Source organism: Thermobia domestica, chromosome 13 (genome assembly GCF_964235325.1).
Source record: "Thermobia domestica chromosome 13, izTheDome1.hap1.1, whole genome shotgun sequence".
In the NCBI taxonomy this organism is placed as follows: Eukaryota; Metazoa; Arthropoda; class Insecta; order Zygentoma; family Lepismatidae; genus Thermobia; species Thermobia domestica.
This window is the reverse complement of record NC_137466.1, coordinates 138,227,303-138,245,404: the sequence shown is the minus strand read 5'-3', so window position 1 is coordinate 138,245,404 and position 18,102 is coordinate 138,227,303. Positions and strand designations below refer to the sequence as shown.

General features: G+C 34.0%; 1 protein-coding gene across 3 annotated transcripts in view; it reads left to right on the top strand.

The window, feature by feature from the left end:
- LOC145668569 (cytochrome P450 6k1-like) overlaps positions 1-18,102 on the top strand; it is a 92,073-nt gene that overhangs the window by 67,616 nt on the left and 6,355 nt on the right. For all 3 annotated transcript variants that reach the window (XM_081736567.1, XM_081736565.1, XM_081736566.1), the window contains exons 3-4: positions 12,574-12,798; positions 17,447-17,698. In XM_081736567.1, the coding sequence (XP_081592693.1) occupies positions 12,574-12,798; positions 17,447-17,698 (477 nt within the window). The remainder of the gene's footprint in view (positions 1-12,573; positions 12,799-17,446; positions 17,699-18,102) is intronic.

Genomic DNA, 18,102 nt, shown 5'->3' with positions numbered 1-18,102 from the left:
TATACTATTCTTAAGGAAAATTTGAACCTCCTTTACTTCCCTTAGAATGGGTATTTCCGAAAGTCCTTCCTTATCCCTTACGTATGTGATAAATGCAGTATTCTCGGCAAATTCCATGATTCTATGTATATTAGTATAGTCTGGGCAAGGATAAGTCACTTGGGTGTTATCATTTTGCTTTGATTAAAATGTTTCCTAAGAGGGAGTGAGAGGTCAAAATGTAAGCAAAAATTGAGTATCACACCAAGTCTATCAAGTTAGGAAGATAAAACTCGATGCGTTAACTCCTCATTAAAATAAGCCGGCAGGTATGTCAGCGTTTTGAAAATTTACTTCGATTGGTTTGAAAGTTTACTTCGAAATTCATGTCAAACAGTTCAACTTTTTCGTAAGATCACAGCTTGGCGTGCGAGATTGTAGGCCGAGCAAATACGAGAGTCTGGGGTGCAAAATTCACAGCTAACCAAAAACTTGTACTACCATGAGCAAAATAAATGACGCGTCTCTTTATTTTGAAGTTTTTTGAAAATATCTCCGTTTTCTTTATATGTTCGAAATCTCGGAAGGTTTCCCCAGCAGGACAGGTTAATAACAAACCCGTTTTTAATATTTGTGTTAGATATTAGCTTAAAATAAAGAAATTAGAAGCAAAAAACATTAAATCGACAGAAATCTCGAGAATTACCAACTCTGCTAAAGTGGGAAATTTTCAAGAACGCGAGGGAATTCTGCAGTTCAACACGAAGCAGCGACATCTATGTCAGTGAGAGAAGCGTGGATTAGATCTACAAACGAAAATTTTAACGAAATATTTCTAGTATGTCTTATTATATGCATTATCAGCGAACTCCAAATATATGAATCTATGCTAAGTATTAACGTATAGATAGTGCAAATAGTGGAAATTACCTATGGAAAAAGACGAATTGTTAGCCCAATCGTAATGAAAAATCGTCTTTACTGTAGAACAGGTTCAGCTTACGTAAGAAAGCAAATAGCTCAGTTAGAGGACTCGCGTGTTAGCTGCCCAAGAGGTAACACGTCTTTCGCTGGTCGTCCGTCCAGTGTCGTATCGTGCGAGAGGCATTGAATGCGCCCAGTGTTCTTTGTGTTTGCTTGGAATTTACGCTGACTTGATTCTAATATATTTCAGTTTAGTGGTGACTAGTGAGTTTATTTAGAATTATAAAATGTCTATCAAACGTGTCAATACATTAAAATTAGGATTTCGTGCGATTCCTAACCGTCCGTCCACAATAAAAATCCATGAGTTTATTCAAACTACGTTTAAGTTAAAGGAAGAACAAATACTAAGTATTGAGTTGGATATTTATCGTAAATGTGTGTATATTAAGTTATTGTCTGACTTGTTGTGTGACAAATTGTTAAGAGATCATGGTGATAGTGTTAAATTTCAAGATGATAGTGGAACATACCCAGTGACTTTAGAATTAGCTGATCGACCTTTAACCTATGTGCGAATACATGCTATTCCCACGGAATATAGTGATAATGATGTCACGCGTGCCTTGTCTATCTATGGAGAGTGTAAAAGTATAAAAGACGAAATTTATGACGATACTCATATTTATAAAGTTAGATCTGGACGAAAGATCGTGACTATGTATTTGTTTAAACCTATACCGTCCTTCCTGGATATTCGTAACCAGAAGTTCCTAGTAACTTATTTCGGTCAGGACCGTACTTGTTATTACTGCCAATCTAGAGATCATTTACAAGATCAATGTTTTCAGCGTCAAAAACGGGCCTTAGTTTCAACAACAACCATAGAACATACTGAAAGTGATAAGGAACGCTCACGGGTTTCGCCAACCCAAGAAATTAATGTGGTTAAACCTGCTAATTTGCCTACTTTAACGTCAGATGTTGACTTTCCAAAGTTAATGACTGAGCTTACTACCCCTGTGATACAGGGCCGTTCTCTCAACACTACTCCGATAGTGCCAAAAGACAGTGTTCCTAGCCGACCATGTTCCGGAGCAATTAAGGAAAACGTCTCTCCCAAGGATATTAGTGATAGTCAGGACAGGACCTCATCTGCAGCCCCTCCAGCTTTATATGGTACTTCTTCACTGGCTGAGTCAGATTTTCCACAGGAACATCAAGTTACCATTGAACAAGATACAAAGAAGCTTTTGATAGACAGTGATTCCTCCTCCACTAGTGTTGTTGATAGTGATCAGAAGCTAGAGTGCATCTATAGTGTATCGGAAGTTTCTTCTGTAAATCCCATTTTTCCAGTTCAGTCCAAGGAAAAAGATCATCCTTTCTCCCCTGTGAGTTGTCCTAGTGGGAAAAAAGGATCTGATGCCCGAAATTCCCAGGAAGCCTCCCAAGACAAGAAACGGAAGAAAGCAGGAACGGCTATAGCTCAAGTAAAACAACCTAAGAAGACGGATCAGGGACCCATAGAAGTATCACCTAGGATCACCCGGTCGTCTGTAGCTAAATTAGTGAGTACGGAATATCTACCTGATACCGCAGTTCCTTCTTCAGGTGAGTCACCAACAGTTTCTACTCCTACCTAAACATTCAGAAACACAGTGCTTGCAGCCAAATAGTGGTGTGGTATTATGAAGTGTGTTGCTAACATTAGACAACTTCCTATAACAATATTTATGTGTACTATCTTAAAACTAGCAACTATAAATATCAACGGAATACAATCGCCAGTCAAACTTGAAGCTCTCAATGACTTTCTTCTTAAATCTGAAATAGATGTAGCTTTTCTCCAAGAAGTTGGTCCAAAGATTGTAAACGTACATCCATCATATAATGTATATAATAATTGTACATATAATAGCCTTGGTACTGCAATTTTGGTTAAAGAAGGCATCCCGCTTACAAATGTAGAATTACATCCTAATGGTCGAATTATCAAAGGTCAGGTTAATGATATAACTCTAATCAATGTTTATGCGCCCAGTGGAAGCCATAATAGAAAAGAACGGAATAATTTTTATGCAAATGAGGTAGCGCCGTTTTTTAGTGGCCCAAATAATGTTATCTTTGGCGGAGATCATAATTCAAGTATAACTCACACAACAGAACCAACTTACCATTATTGCCCTACCTTAAATGAATTGGTAAAGAATTTGTCTTTGGTAGATGTGTGGGACTTCAAACACCCAGATTTAAGGGGGGACACATTTATTACAAAAACTTCGAGCTCAAGGATAGACAGGATTTATGTGAATGATAACTTCAAATCCCAGGTTGTTTCTGTATACCGATATCCCACGTGTTTCACTGATCATCTCTGTTTAATAATGGAAATTAAAATTAATGACCAGAAGATTGCTCGGGGACGGGGATATTATCACATGAATGAAAGTCTGCTCAATGATGAGTCATTTTGTCAGCTCTTTTCTAAAAAGTGGGCTTATTGGCTTAAACAAAAGAAGTGGTTTAAAACATATATTGAGTGGTGGAATCAATACTGTAAGGACAAAATCCGAAGCTTTTGTAGGTGGTATTCCTCTGAAATTTATGCTGATAAGCGAAAACTTTATAATTTCTATTATAGATGTCTATTAGAGGCACAAACTGAAGCGATGACAAATCGCTCGGCCCTTATCTCTGTACGTAAATACAAAGCCAAATTATTACAATTCCATAAACAGAAAATGGAAGGGATTAGGTTACGTAGTAAAGTTCCAGGGTTTCCGGAAGAAGAACAATGCTCTCTTACACATGTGTTAACAGAAGCCAAACGTGGACGGAGGAAACTTATCACGTCACTCACAGATGCTCAAGGCTCCATTCAAACTACTCAGGACAATATTCGTAACACCCTGTATGATTATTACTACCAGTTATTTGGGGTCGCTGCTGCTACCGGCTGCGAAAATAAATTACTTGACAGTGTGCCTGCAGTGCTAAATGATGAAGACAATCAAATTTTATGTGCTCCGTTTACTAAAAATGAAGTACAAAGAGCTGTAAATGCTGCAAAAAAAGGAAAATCTCCTGGGCCCGACTCTATCTCTGGCCGTTTATATGTTAAATTTTGGGATATAATGGGCGATACACTAACATTGATTGTAAATGAATGGTTCTTTGCTTCAGAGACTATCAAGCGCCCTAATACAGCCGTCACGGTCTTTATCCCTAAAACTGTTCAACCATCTAATGTTAGCCATTATAGACCTATATCCCTTCTTAATACAGATATCAAAATTTTTAGTAGATGTATTAAAAACAGACTACAGGACTACATGGATAAGTTATTACAAAATTTGCAATATGTGGCTGTTAAACAGAAAACCATCTATCACCTTTTATTAACTATTCGAGATAGTATTACTATTTGTAATGATTGCTCTCTTAAAGCGGCTCTGATAAATTTAGATTTTACAAATGCCTTTGATAATATTGAACACTCGTACTTATGGTCTGTTTTCAGAAAATTCGGTTTTAATGAACAATTTGTTACATGGATGAAATATTTTTATAAAGACGCTCATACGAAGTTAAATGTTAACGGTCACCTATCCAACAACATTCCCATCAAACGTTCAATAAGACAAGGTGATCCCCTTTCAATGTTGAGTTTTGCTATTAGCCTTGCTCCCCTGTTATATGCTATGAATGACCGCCTAACTGGTCTAAATATTATTACCCCTGCTATAAAGGTGGCTAGTTATGCAGATGATGTAACAGTTTTTGTCTCTTCTAAACTAGATTATTCTCTCATGATGGAATGTGTTCGTGAATATGAGGTAGCATCTGGGGCTAGATTAAATGTTTGTAAATCACATATGTTAAACATAAACAATAGTATTGATTTTAATGATATAGATACCGTCCCTCAGGCCGACAGTATCAAAATTTTAGGAATTACCTTTTATTCAAACATAATGCACACTATTGATCATAACTATACGAATATTGTAAACACACTGCGTCATTCAGGTTATGTAAATCAATCCAGAAATCTATGTTTATATTCTAGAGCTAAATTTATAAATGTTTATCTCTTAAGCAAAATCTGGTATTTGGCAAATGTATTACCTATGCCTCAACTCATAGGTAAACAAATTCAAAGTTTATGTGGTTGGTTTCTATGGAAACATCAGGTCTTTCGTGTTAAATATGATGTAATGTGTTGTTTACATTCACAAGGTGGCATCGGTCTGTTCAATGTGCAAGAAAAAGCTGCAAGTTTGTATGCTACTCGCTCAATGACCTTGTACACAGACGAAGCTAATAGTGTAACACAACAACTGCTCACTTACGTATTAGCACGAACAGACAGGAGTCTACCCCTGTGTATGGTTGACCTCCCTCAAAGCTGTAAGTACTTGGAAACTGTTTTGTGTGATTATATATATCTGTCTCAGCTTTTTGATTTTAAAACTTTAAGTAGTAAAAAGCTGTATGTTTTTAAAATGACTAGATTATATGTCCCACCTAAAATTGTGTTAGATGAGTGCTTGTGTAATTGGTCCAATATTTGGGCCAATATCAATGACTCGACCTTGTGTGTTGCCAGCAAATCTATCTGGTTTATGATTGTCCATAATGTTATTGATACTAAAGAAAAGAGAAACAAATATGGTTTTAGTCCTGATGCTCTTTGCAATAGATGTAACAATATAGATACGTTGATTCATAGAATCACGACATGTCTGGAATCCACAAAAATCTGGTCTCAGTTACGTCACTTTTTAGCCATTCTTACTCGTAGTTCGGAACGCAATATAAATATTAGCGTAGTTTTAAGACCTGATTATCGTTTTTATCCCGTTAGTAAACAACATAGTGTTAATTGGTATATAGGAACGACCGTCAAATATATTTTTAATTCCAACTTAGAAGCAGGGGGAGCCTTCTATGTACAGTATTTACAAAAAGAATACTCCAAATTAGCAAAGGATGTACGTAATAAGCAATTTGCAAATTTTATAGCCAACTCATTGTTCTCGTAACTTCCTTTTTTTTGTGACAAAAGCATAACCACTTCAATGTAATTGATTCTTGAGTTACAATAAATTTAAAAAAAAAAAAAAAAAAAAAAAGTTAGATAAAGCAACGAGTTTGTATACCGAAGGTAGACGGTTCGAATCCCGAGAAGGACTGTTGTCATTTTTATCACTAAGGTTATTTTATTTATATTTTATTTGGGAAAGAATCAAATTGTAACATATGTGTAAAACTCATGACGATACCAAAAAAAAAAAAAAAAAAAAGAGAAAATATCGTCGCATTTGCATTAGTGTCTCTAATTTTTGTTTGCAAACAGATTCGTAATTATTTCCCCTGTGCTCACTGATGCATAACGAATGTTTTCCAGTAAATGTTAATTCTAATTTGGAGAATTTTATAGTTTCACAATTTCTCACTAGATAGTCTTCTATCTACGTGTTTGGATATTTTGATAACAGATTTCCCTATTAAATGTTTAATTTTCTCTATAAATATTTGTCTTAAATTGAAATTGTTTTGAATTTACTACATAAGCAAAGTTGCCCGAAGGAGGAGAGCTCAAGTAATAGATATTCTACGTAAAAGCAACCTATTGTAGAATGATGATGCTTCTTACCTTCAGCACATAATCTTAACGTTAGAGAGTCAGAGAGAGAAAAATCCTGTTTTTCCTCCCCTATGACCACTCATCTTAAAGCTCTACCTATAATGATTCGTGTCACATAATTTCGGCTCTCCAAAGACATTCATATTTATTATTATTATTATTATTATTATTATTATGCCACCATTATATAATGTTGTAACTTTAGACATCTTAGTTTATAGTGATTTCTTTAGTAATAATTTGAGCAACCACGTCACAAAATTTAAAATGTATGAGGGGGCACGACGTTTTATTTCCCCTCCTCTCTTTTCAGCACCCTCCAACACAAGGTATATAATTTCTGAGAAGCAGGGCAGACAAAATGAATAAGAAATATATTTAGAGCATCCTTTCCTCCTTCGTGAATGTAATATCACGTAACATTTTTTATTCTACTGAAGACGACCCTAGGCCGTTATGGTTAGGTAACAAAAGAAATACCTAATATATTTATAGCGCCCCTTAACTGTAATATTACCTCTTCTTTATTTGTTCGAGGCTTCCCTACACAACCAAGGGTGACAAAAAGAATAGGAAAAGTGTCTAAAGATTACAAAAGACTTCATAGTTTGTCAGAAACAAGGCAGTATATACACAACATTGCTTTCGTTAACAAGTGTTTCACCCTTGAGTCGCTTATAAAATTAGGCAGAATAACTTTTGCCGATCATTGTTCTAGAGGGATTTGTCCAGGATGGTTTGGTGTCGAGCTAATAACGATGAGTATGTTTATTTACATCACTGTTAAAGAAATAGCAAACTTTCTTAAAGGAACTTACTTAGGAAACAGATCTTCCTTCTACTTAGCCAGAGCCCACTCTGAAAAATTCCAACTGGCGTTCTGAGTGAAAGTTCTATGGGACTATTAGAAAAATATATTCCCGTTTCCACGCTGATGGTAGAATTTCTTAAACCGTTATTGAATTACGTTCGAAGGGTAGGCGTAAATAGCGCCCCCGCAACAATGTGGCGTGGGGACCGCACAAACTGCAAGGCCAAAAAGTATACAGAAAGTACGCAGGGGCGGAGCAGGCCAAATTTTCACACGGGCAAAGTGACTTTTTGGCGCCCTTCCCCTAGTAGTAGCCTATATTTTACATTTTATCATAGTGTTTTTAATAGTTTAAACCAGGAGCGTCATTTCAGATTTTGCTTTGGGTGGGGGGCAAGACCTCTTGATATAAGTAAAATTTCGCGTTTTTCACTGATTTACTACTATTCTAATGATAAAATCTATATACATCTCAAACTCAGGGGGGGCAAATGCCCCTCCCTGCCCTCCGTAAATGACGCCCCTGTTTTAAACCCATTTTCAAAAAGAAATCCTTACCTAGGAAAACTTCACAAAGAATATGGCCCGCTATAAACAATACCAACTCTACCCCCTGGTCTAGTGGCTAGCACGTCTGCCTTCTGTGGTACCGGGTCCAATTTCCGGTGGATTACTGTTGAACGATAAAAGTGGTTCGGATTCCACTATAATTAGTATCCACATCTCCCTTGCCCATTAAGGCATAACCGTGGAACGCTAAACTCAAGCAAACAAACAAACAATACTTAATTCCCGGCACTCTTTATTCTACATGCCATCTCTCAATTTTTCGATACAGCCCCCTTAGTACTATAAAACTCTCTTCTTCCATAGTGAAATGGAGAAAGATCATATAATTGCCACTACTTTACAAGAATATAAACCAAAAACGTCAGTAGAAAGCACATTATAAAATTTACTTTTTGAGGCTCGTTTTGGTGCCCCTCTTTCTCTGGCGCCCCGGGCAGTCGCCCGGCCCTTAGTCCGCCCTTGAAAGTACGGACGCATAACTAAGGACTGCGGAGGAGAGGTTAACCTTCATTTTATGCCACTGGTTTGACATGTTTGAAATGTTCAGTAAGTGATCGGTTAGTGAAATAATTTCGACAGTTACTGATGTTTAAAGTTTAGCTAAGACAAAGCTACCTAATCAAATACATTTGATATCGGGATGTCACAATTTGATTTTTCCTCACACAAAAAAGATAAAAACAATAGTAATAAAAACCCTTACTCGTACTGGGCTCCTAACTAACTAACAACCTAATTCTTACAGACTAGTTGCTCTGACCAACTGAGTTTCGATTTCTTACGCGAAAGAAGTCTGTTATATTAAGAGGCATGCTTTTCATTATCAAAACTGTTCGAAGTAATACGAACATGGCTTAAGAACAGAGACGGAACTGAATTACCACTCGATTGACCTTGAGGGCAAATCACCAAAGCGTAGCTATAAACGTAAGTTCAGCATGCATTTCTCTGGAGTTGTGTTCAGTATTCCTATCTGCCAGTCATGCTTGTTCGTAGGAGTAATATGTTACAAACCTGACCTTTCGATACAGCACAATAGCAAAAGAATAAAAGGGAAGGAATTCTTGCCCTTGTGAACGTTGGATACCACCATGTGCAATAAAACTGTCGCGTCTCCTTGAAGTGATATTTTATCGAAAATAACTCGTTTTCCTTTATATAGTCTATCCGAAGTTTTTGAGGGTTTCAAAATGAGGAAATGTTACTGACAAACAAGGACGCATTTAGGGGTGGGTCCAGGGGGTCCGTACCCCCTCTGAAACCCCAACTTTTCTGTAAATTTAGCCTAATTTTGGGGATTATCTTTTAAAATTTTATTATAATTTATCCTAATATTGAAGTCGGACCCCTCCCGAAATAAATTACTGCATACGTGTCTCTGAAAATTTTCAATATATTCGTTAAATAATAAAGTAAAATAACTAAATTAGGAGCAAAAAGCTTTAATAATAATAATAATAATAATAATAATAATAATAATAATAATAATAATAATAATAATAATAATAATTGAAGCGAGCTTAACGAGTTTCAACCGTACGACTCAACCAAGCTTTGGGTGCCTGTTCGTTCCTCTCATAAAAGACATTTCATTTTAATGAAACTAGTAAGTGCCTTTTTTTAGCTCTGCGGAGTAACTATTGCTTGGAATATGAATCTGCAAAACATAAGAGGTAAAATTAACCAAATGGTCCAAGTTTCCACTTATATATATAAAACAATTTTGTAATATCAACTACGTGAATCTTGTCCCATAAAAAAGCCGAAACCCCTACACCGAAGAGCCCTCCGAGATTTGATTATTGTCCACACGGACTGAAATTGTCATTTGAAGCCAAGACTTTAATATGAAGCCAATAATTTCTTTAAAATAGACGGAAAATTCGGAAGTTATAAGCATTTTCATATTTTTGCCTTTTCCGATAAGGAAGCCGTAGCCCCCTATACTGAAGAGCCCCTTCCCGGAGATTTGATCATTGTCCACTCGGACTGAATTTGTCATTTGGAACCAACACTTTAATAGGAAGCAAAATATTTCTTTAAAATAGACGAAAAATTCGAAAGTTATAAACATGTTAATAATTTTGCCTTTTCTCATAAGGGGGCCGTATTAGCCTACACTGAAGAGCCCCACGAGATTTGATCATTGACCACTTGGACTGAAATTCTCATTTGAAACCAAAACTTTAATATGAAGCCAAAAATTAAACTTTTACATCAATTTAAACTGACTGGGTTCCGGTTTTCCCCACTATTGTTTAGTTTAGTTAAGTGGTAATTTGTGACAGCTTCACATCATCAAAAGAATGTTTCACTTCCCCTCCCCTCCCCCAGGAGTTCGTGCTTGATCCACCACTGGAATCAATAGACACTCTTCCTATTCTTTTTGTCACCCTTGATTGTGTAGGGGCTCCCTCGTACAAATAAAGAAGCGGTAATATTACAATCAAGGGGCGCTATATATTAGGTATTTTTTTAGTTACCTACCCCTAACCGCAAAGGGCCATCTTTCGTAGAATAAAAAATATTACGTGATATTCCAATCATGAAAGGGGAGAGGATGCTGTAAATATATTTCTTATTCATTTTGTCTGTCCTGCTTATCAAAAATTACTTTCTGTTGGAAGGGTACTGAAATGAGAGGGGCAAAATAAAAAGTCGTACCCCCTCCTACATGGTTGCTCAAATAAGTACTAAAGAAAGTATTTTAAACTAAGATATTTAAGATTTAAACTAGGAAACTAAGATATCCTTACATTATGTAAGGATGGCATATTCAGGATTATTATTATTATTATTATTATTATTATTATTATTATTATTATTATATTATTATTATTATTATTATTATTATTTGAATGTTTTTGGAGCACCGAAATTTTGTGAGACGAGCAATGATATGTAGAGGTTTAAGATGGGTGGTCATAGAGGAGGAAAAACAGGATTTTTCTCTCTCTGACTCTCTAACGTAAAGATTATGTGCTGAAGGTAAGAAGCATCATCATTCTACAATAGGTTGCTTTTACGTAGAATATCAATTACTTGAGTTCTCCTCCTTGGGTCTACTTACCTTATGTAGTAAATTCAAAACAATTTCAATTCAATACAAATACATTGTAAAACTTTTCCGTAATTAAACATCTGGAAAATTAAACATTTAATAGGGACATCTGTTATCAAAATATCCAAACACGTAGATAGAAGACTATCTAGTGAGAAATATTGTGAAACTTTATAAAATTCTCCAAATTAGAATTAACATTTACTGCAAAACATTCGTTATGCATCAGTGAGCACAGGGGAAATAATTACGAATCTGTTTGCAAACAAAATTTGGGACGCTAATGCAAGTGCGACAACGGCATTTTTTCTTTTTTTTTGGTATCGTCATGAGTTTTACACATACGTTACAATTTGATTCTTTCCCACATAAAAAAATAAATAAAATAACCGTAGTGTAGTGATAAAAATGACAACGGCATTTCCTTGGGATCGAACCCGCTACCTTCAGCATACAGACTCGTTGCTTTAACTAACTGAGCTATTTACTTTTTACGTGAACTGAGCCTGTTCCGGTAAAGACGATATTTCATTACGATCGTCCTACCAATTCGTCCTTTTCCATAGATAATTTCCACTATTTGCTCTATCTTTATGTTAATACTTAGCATATATTCATATATTTGGAGTTTGCAGATAATGCATATAATAAGACATACTAGAAATATTCGTTAAAAGTTTAGTTTGTAGATTTAATCCACATTTCTCTCAATGACATAGATGTCGCTGCTTCGTGTTGAAATGGAGAATTCCCTCGTGTTCTTGAAAATTTCCCACTTTAGCAGAGTTGGTAATTCTCGAGATTTCTGTCGATTTAATGTTTTTTGCTTTTAATTTCTTTATTTTAAGCTAATATCTAACACAGATATTAAAAACGGGTTTGTTATTAACCTGTCCTGCTGGGGAAACCTTCCGAAATTTCGAACATGTAAAGAAAACGGAGGTATTTTCAAAAAACTTCAAAATAAAGAGACGCGTCATTTATTTTGCTCATGGTAGTACAGTATTAATATATATTTTGTATAACTATTAAACAGGTTGGGATTTATAAAACTGAATTTTCATGCTGCATGTAAAATACTGGTTTAACTGATATTTAAATTATAGGGGCAATTAATGGGTATGTTTATCTATGTTAAGAATTATGAAACTACCCGTTTAGGGGAATGCCACTTGGCCTATAAATGAAGGTATGAAATTCGTTATATAATGTCTTAATTGAAAATAAGGGGGATACTTACTTTAGCGTTTTCCATAATTCCTCTCCTAGAAAGGAACAGGTGTATGATTATATGTAAGAACGAAAGTGATTTCACTGAAAATTCAGGCGATTTTAATATATCTAGAAATGTATAACTTGGACAAAATTCCTTTTGTTATGAGAGCAATGAATAAGAATTTAAAAAATACATATGCTAAGGTAGGTAAAGCGGTTCCAATTATCTTCTAAATTATATATGCTTCATGTAATAGTATAGCCTTTAAATATAATCAAAATTCTTAATCGAGATAATTTTGTATTCGCTTCAAATGTTAGTAGGTTTCATTTTGTTAATCAATTACATTTACATTTCAGATTTAACATTTGACGATCTGGTTGCACAAGCATTTATTTTCTTTGGTGCGGGATTCGAAACATCAGCTACACTATTAAGTTTTGCTCTGTATGAATTGGCCGTTAATCCTGAGATTCAGAAGCGATTGCAAGATGAAATAGACCAAGTGTTGGGAAAATCTGATGGTAAACTCACATACCAAGGAGTAGTACAGGAAATGGAGTATTTAAATAAAGTTATATCTGGTAAGTTTAATAACCAAGAAAGTAGGTATAGCAGCTTGGTGGTTAGGTGGTAGTAGAATGATAATCTCTGAAGGTAATTCCTTATTCGATCCAGATTAAGTGATTTTGTAATATACAAATTTGGATGAAAAAAAAAAATGTTTGGGTATTCGCACTGATTTCCACTTTCTTCCAGATAAACTTTCCCATTGTTCCTATCCACAGAACATTATTATGAGACGACAAAATAAGAATATTATTTTATTTGATTTCATTTCAATAAGATACGTAACTCTCAGTATCGTTATCTTTTACAACTGAGAAATTTACTTTTTATCATCTTTCGAATTAAAACGCCATATGCTGGAAAGACCAGATTCGAATCTCGTTGAGAGTTTGTGTGATCCACGTTAAGCTATATTTCTAAATCTTACATAGCCTATTTATTGGAAAGAAATACTAAATTCCAAAATAGCTTGCAAACCAGTAAGAAGTCATGTATTTCATTTTCGTAATAATAATAATAATAATAATAATAATAATAATAATAATAATAATAATAATAATAATAATAATAATAATAATAATAATAAAATACGGATAGTTATATGGTAGTTATATTCGTATCTAAGGTAAATTTAAACACACCGAAATATATAAATTAAAACTTAGAACGATATTGTATATCTATTTTGTAATTTCTTCTATTTTAATATCTTGATCTTGGGCAACGGTGCATAAAAGTACACAATGTGTCATGTAGAAGAAGAAGAAGAAGAAGAAGAAGAAGAAGAAAAGTATATATATGTTGTTGATTCTAAATAGAAAGAAATAAAATTTAATCTTAGTAGCTGAAAATATATGTTGATTTTGTGTATAATCGTTATATTTAGTTACCTTAACAGCAGATAGTTGCTTGTTTAAAACGTTGCTATGACAATCAAAAAAGAAAAATATAATTAATGGAGTTTTGAAGAATAAAGGTAATAGTGATATAATTTGTCGTGCCTGATTTAATGTGATTTGATCGTTTTTATATATTTTAAGAATTACACGGACTGTAGGCTGGAATGTAACGTAAAATATATGTATAATATAAATTAATCATTACATTTTAAATGGTGGTTCCAATATACGTTACATTTTAGATGGTGTTATCTCGCCCAGAATTTGCATTTTAGATTATGGTTTACCGACCAGGACTTCGAGATTAGTTTGAAGTATAGTAAAGCAGTCTCAGCATAGTGATCAATACGGAGTGTACTTTAATCAGAAGTGGGAAAAGAATTCATAGAAACATAAAAATGAGTGTTTCTGGAAATGAAAATATGCATGAAGAAGGTGGTGATGTAGAGCTACCAGATACGAATTCATCAACGAACGTGACTGATCTTATAAGACACCTTGGTCAGCAAATATTGCAGCAACAGCAAAGAATGGATACTCAGCTAGAGCAAATGTCCCATCAAATAACTCAATCCATAACACAACTAACGCAACAAGTGGAAACTAAATTTGAACAAAAATTTCAGCAAATGGATACTCGATTTCAACAAATAGATACTAGATTTGAACAAATTACACAGGTTATGACTCAGCGAATGGATAATAAATTACATTAGATAACACAGCAAATCAACACCAAATTTACAATTGTACAAAGTGCAGTAGATGTGGTTGAAACAAAGGTGAATGAGCATACTAGTCAGATCGCGGAATTGCAGAAAGAAGTAAATGCAATCAAGGAGAAATTTAGTACGGCAAATGATGATCGAGTTCCGGCTCTCAACGTTAATCTTGCACCACATGAATCCAGAGTAGCAGTGGATGATAGTGATTCATCCAAAGGATCTTCAGAAAAGGACAATAGTGAAGGTAGTATCGAAGGAGATGAGAGAAGAAATCATTTATCTCACCGCATGGAGAACATTCACACAAAATTTTAGACATTTTAAGCACATTAGTAAAAATAATCATTTTCGATTTAGTGAAATCAGATCCCTAACAAAATTTAGAGGAAGATTAGATGACATCCGGCCAGCACTTTCCTAGAAAAATTCGAGGAAGAGTGTGATTTAATGGCAATGGACAGATCTAAATTGTTGAAAATTCTGCCGCATATTTTATTACCACTAAGTTTTGTATGGTTCAAAGCAATCCGAAGCAATTTACCTAATTATCTAGATTTTAAAAATGCTTTACTTTCTAATTTCGAGAACGATTTCATGTTGGCAAATGGAGACGCTTTGGTTTGAAACAGACAATTTGATCCCAAAATTGATAAGAATTTAACTGATTTTGTGATATCCGTATATAATGAATTGAAGTTAATTAATCCGTACCAACAGGAACCAAGAATAAAGCATCAATCCGAATTTTGTTACGTTTTAAGTTGCAACAAATGTTGATTTCTGCACAATGCGTTAATTTCAATCCCCTGATTATGGAAATAATAAACACTTCTGACCAGATTATATACACTGTAATTTAGTTTTTAGTGTATATACTCTGGCCAGAAGTGTTTATTATTTCTTTAGTGAGTTCCAGAGTCGCGATGAATAGAGTTGCACCTGATTATGATAGTGCAAAATTTTGAAAGTCAATCTAGGTTACAGGCTAATAGTAATCGAAATCAAGCATATGCCAATCGTAATTAAGTAAGTTATGTACCTGTTCGCAATCTTAGTGTCAGGAAAGAAAGAGATTTTAATGCGAGAAGTAATAACAGATTCAATGGTAACGATAATAGAACTGAACCTAATTGTACCAGTAATAGAACTGAATCTAATTTTAGGAGAAACAGGAACAATAATCATAATACATTCAGAAATCAAGCGAACAAGGAACAATAAATGTAATTTTCCACGAAATGGATTTCACATTAGATCCATAGATGGCAGAAATTCTCAAAATAGAAACCAAGGTACCGCGGAAGTAAAAATAGTCAGAACTGTATACAAGATTGCAGCGTACAATGCAACTTAACCGAACCCTTTGTCAATGTAACTTAAGCTAATGTTGTGGCGTCCGACAAAATATATTCAATTGGTTTTTGTTTATTTTCACTTTGAATACAATTACAATTTCATTTGTCATTCGTACTTTGTTTGAATTTTATACAAATAATAAAAATTATAGATACTAGATTTTAGCACGTTGTGATATGAACACGAATATCGTTTACTAAAAGTTATGATAGATATGCTTGAATAAATAAAACATGTTATACGGTATTCTAACCCACATAAACTTTGCTGATTCTTAATATAATAATTTTTGTTTAAAACGTTGCTATGATAATCAAAAAAGAAAAATATAATTAATGGCGTTTTGGAGAATAAAGGTAATAGTGATATAATTTGTCGTGCCTGATTTAATGTGATTTGATCGTTTTTATATATTTTATGAATTACACGGACTGTGGGCTGGAATGTAACGTAAAATATATATGTATAATATAAATTAATCATTCCATTTTAAATGGTGGTTCCAATATACGTTACAAACTTAATTAAAAGCATGTCCGTAAACTACTAACGTTACAGGCATGATGAGTAAAAAAAAGAGATTTGATCCAAATATAGAATAATAATGTATTGCTATTGTGTTGTGATATATTCATCAGCTGCAAAGACTATCAACTGTTTACCTCTCATAACTGTAGAAATATATTTCACATATATAAAATATATTTTAATAGCTTCAAGGATAATAAAGATGTACTTCCTTCCCGATTTATTTTGTCTTCATAAAAGTAGAAGGAAAACTCAAGTTCCCTACTTTTGGTGTCTTTCTACATTTAAACAAAATTTATAGTAAACTCTTTCCCAGGATTTTACGTACGTACTTAATAAGTTTATTAGACGAATACAAAACTAGTGATATTAAATTAGTAGTTGGAAACTTACAGTATATATAAAATCGTAAGAGTTTCTTAAAACCAAGCGTGTATGAAACTCAGGTATGGACTTAGCTTAAAATTTATAGTATTATAAGGAGCATACTAATCTCAGTATTAGGCCTATAAGAACATAATAATAATAATAATAATAATAATAATAATAATAATAATAATAATAATAATAATAATAATATATATATATATATATATATATATATATATATATATATATATATATATATATATATATACATCTGTAGTCAAAGAAAACAAACCAAAAGATCGGATTTGGAATTGACAAAGATGTACAGTTTAATAAATGTTTACTTACCCTTAATGTCCCGTGAATGCCTTTGACATGTCGTTTGCTGTTAATAACAATTGATAATTTCTATTTCGCTGGAAGAAACTGCTATTTATTTATGCCCCGGATATGTATGAAAATACACTATAATACTCCGCGCCACCCGAATTGGTATATGGCGTCAGCCAATAAGCTTACAGTGCGCTGTCACCAAACCTTCCGTGACGAATCTAATCATTCATAATTGTTCTCAAATACGCACAAAATCAATTATGAATAATTAGATTACTCCCTGAAGGTTTAGCAAGAGTGCACTGCGAGCTTATTGGCTGATGCCATACGCCAATTCGGGTGACGCGGAGTATAATAGAATATTTTATACATTATTGTTTGTCTTTTCCTAACAGTGACACGTCTATTCCGTTACGCACTTACTACTTGTAATTAAATGACTTTCTTTACAGAGGCTCTTCGAAAGTATCCACCTCTTGGGTTTGCTGATCGAGTATGCTTGAAGCCGTATAAAATCCAAAACTCAAACTTTACAGTAGATGCTGGAACCGTAGTTCAAATTCCTATTATTGGACTTCATTACGATCCAAAATATTATCCAGATCCAGAGAAATTTGATCCCGAAAGATTCAATGAGGAAAATAAAAAGAAGAGGCCAACTTGTACATACATGCCATTCGGAGAAGGTCCTAGAATGTGCATAGGTATGTCTATATATGTATAGTCCTAAATTATAATAACATACGTACACAAAACTTAATAATAAGTCAGTTAATTATAACATGTAGCTAATAATGTGTGTACTACTACGTATATGATTACAGAAGTGTTCAAATTATTAGACTCAACATTCGGTTTCTGAATATTTTACTGTTCTTACAATATTACGTGAGAAAATACGTTCGAACTTGTCCAAATTACTACTTTGTAACTCTGTCCTAATTTCTAGTGGATGTGGCATATGCTTTTCAATATCAATAAAACAAACGCATGCGTAACATTCAAATATAAGTACCATAAAGTGTGTATATCCAAATTGGAAACAAAAAATGAAATGGAATACTTACAAAAAAATTATCTCTCACACAAAGATTAATATTTCTTATGA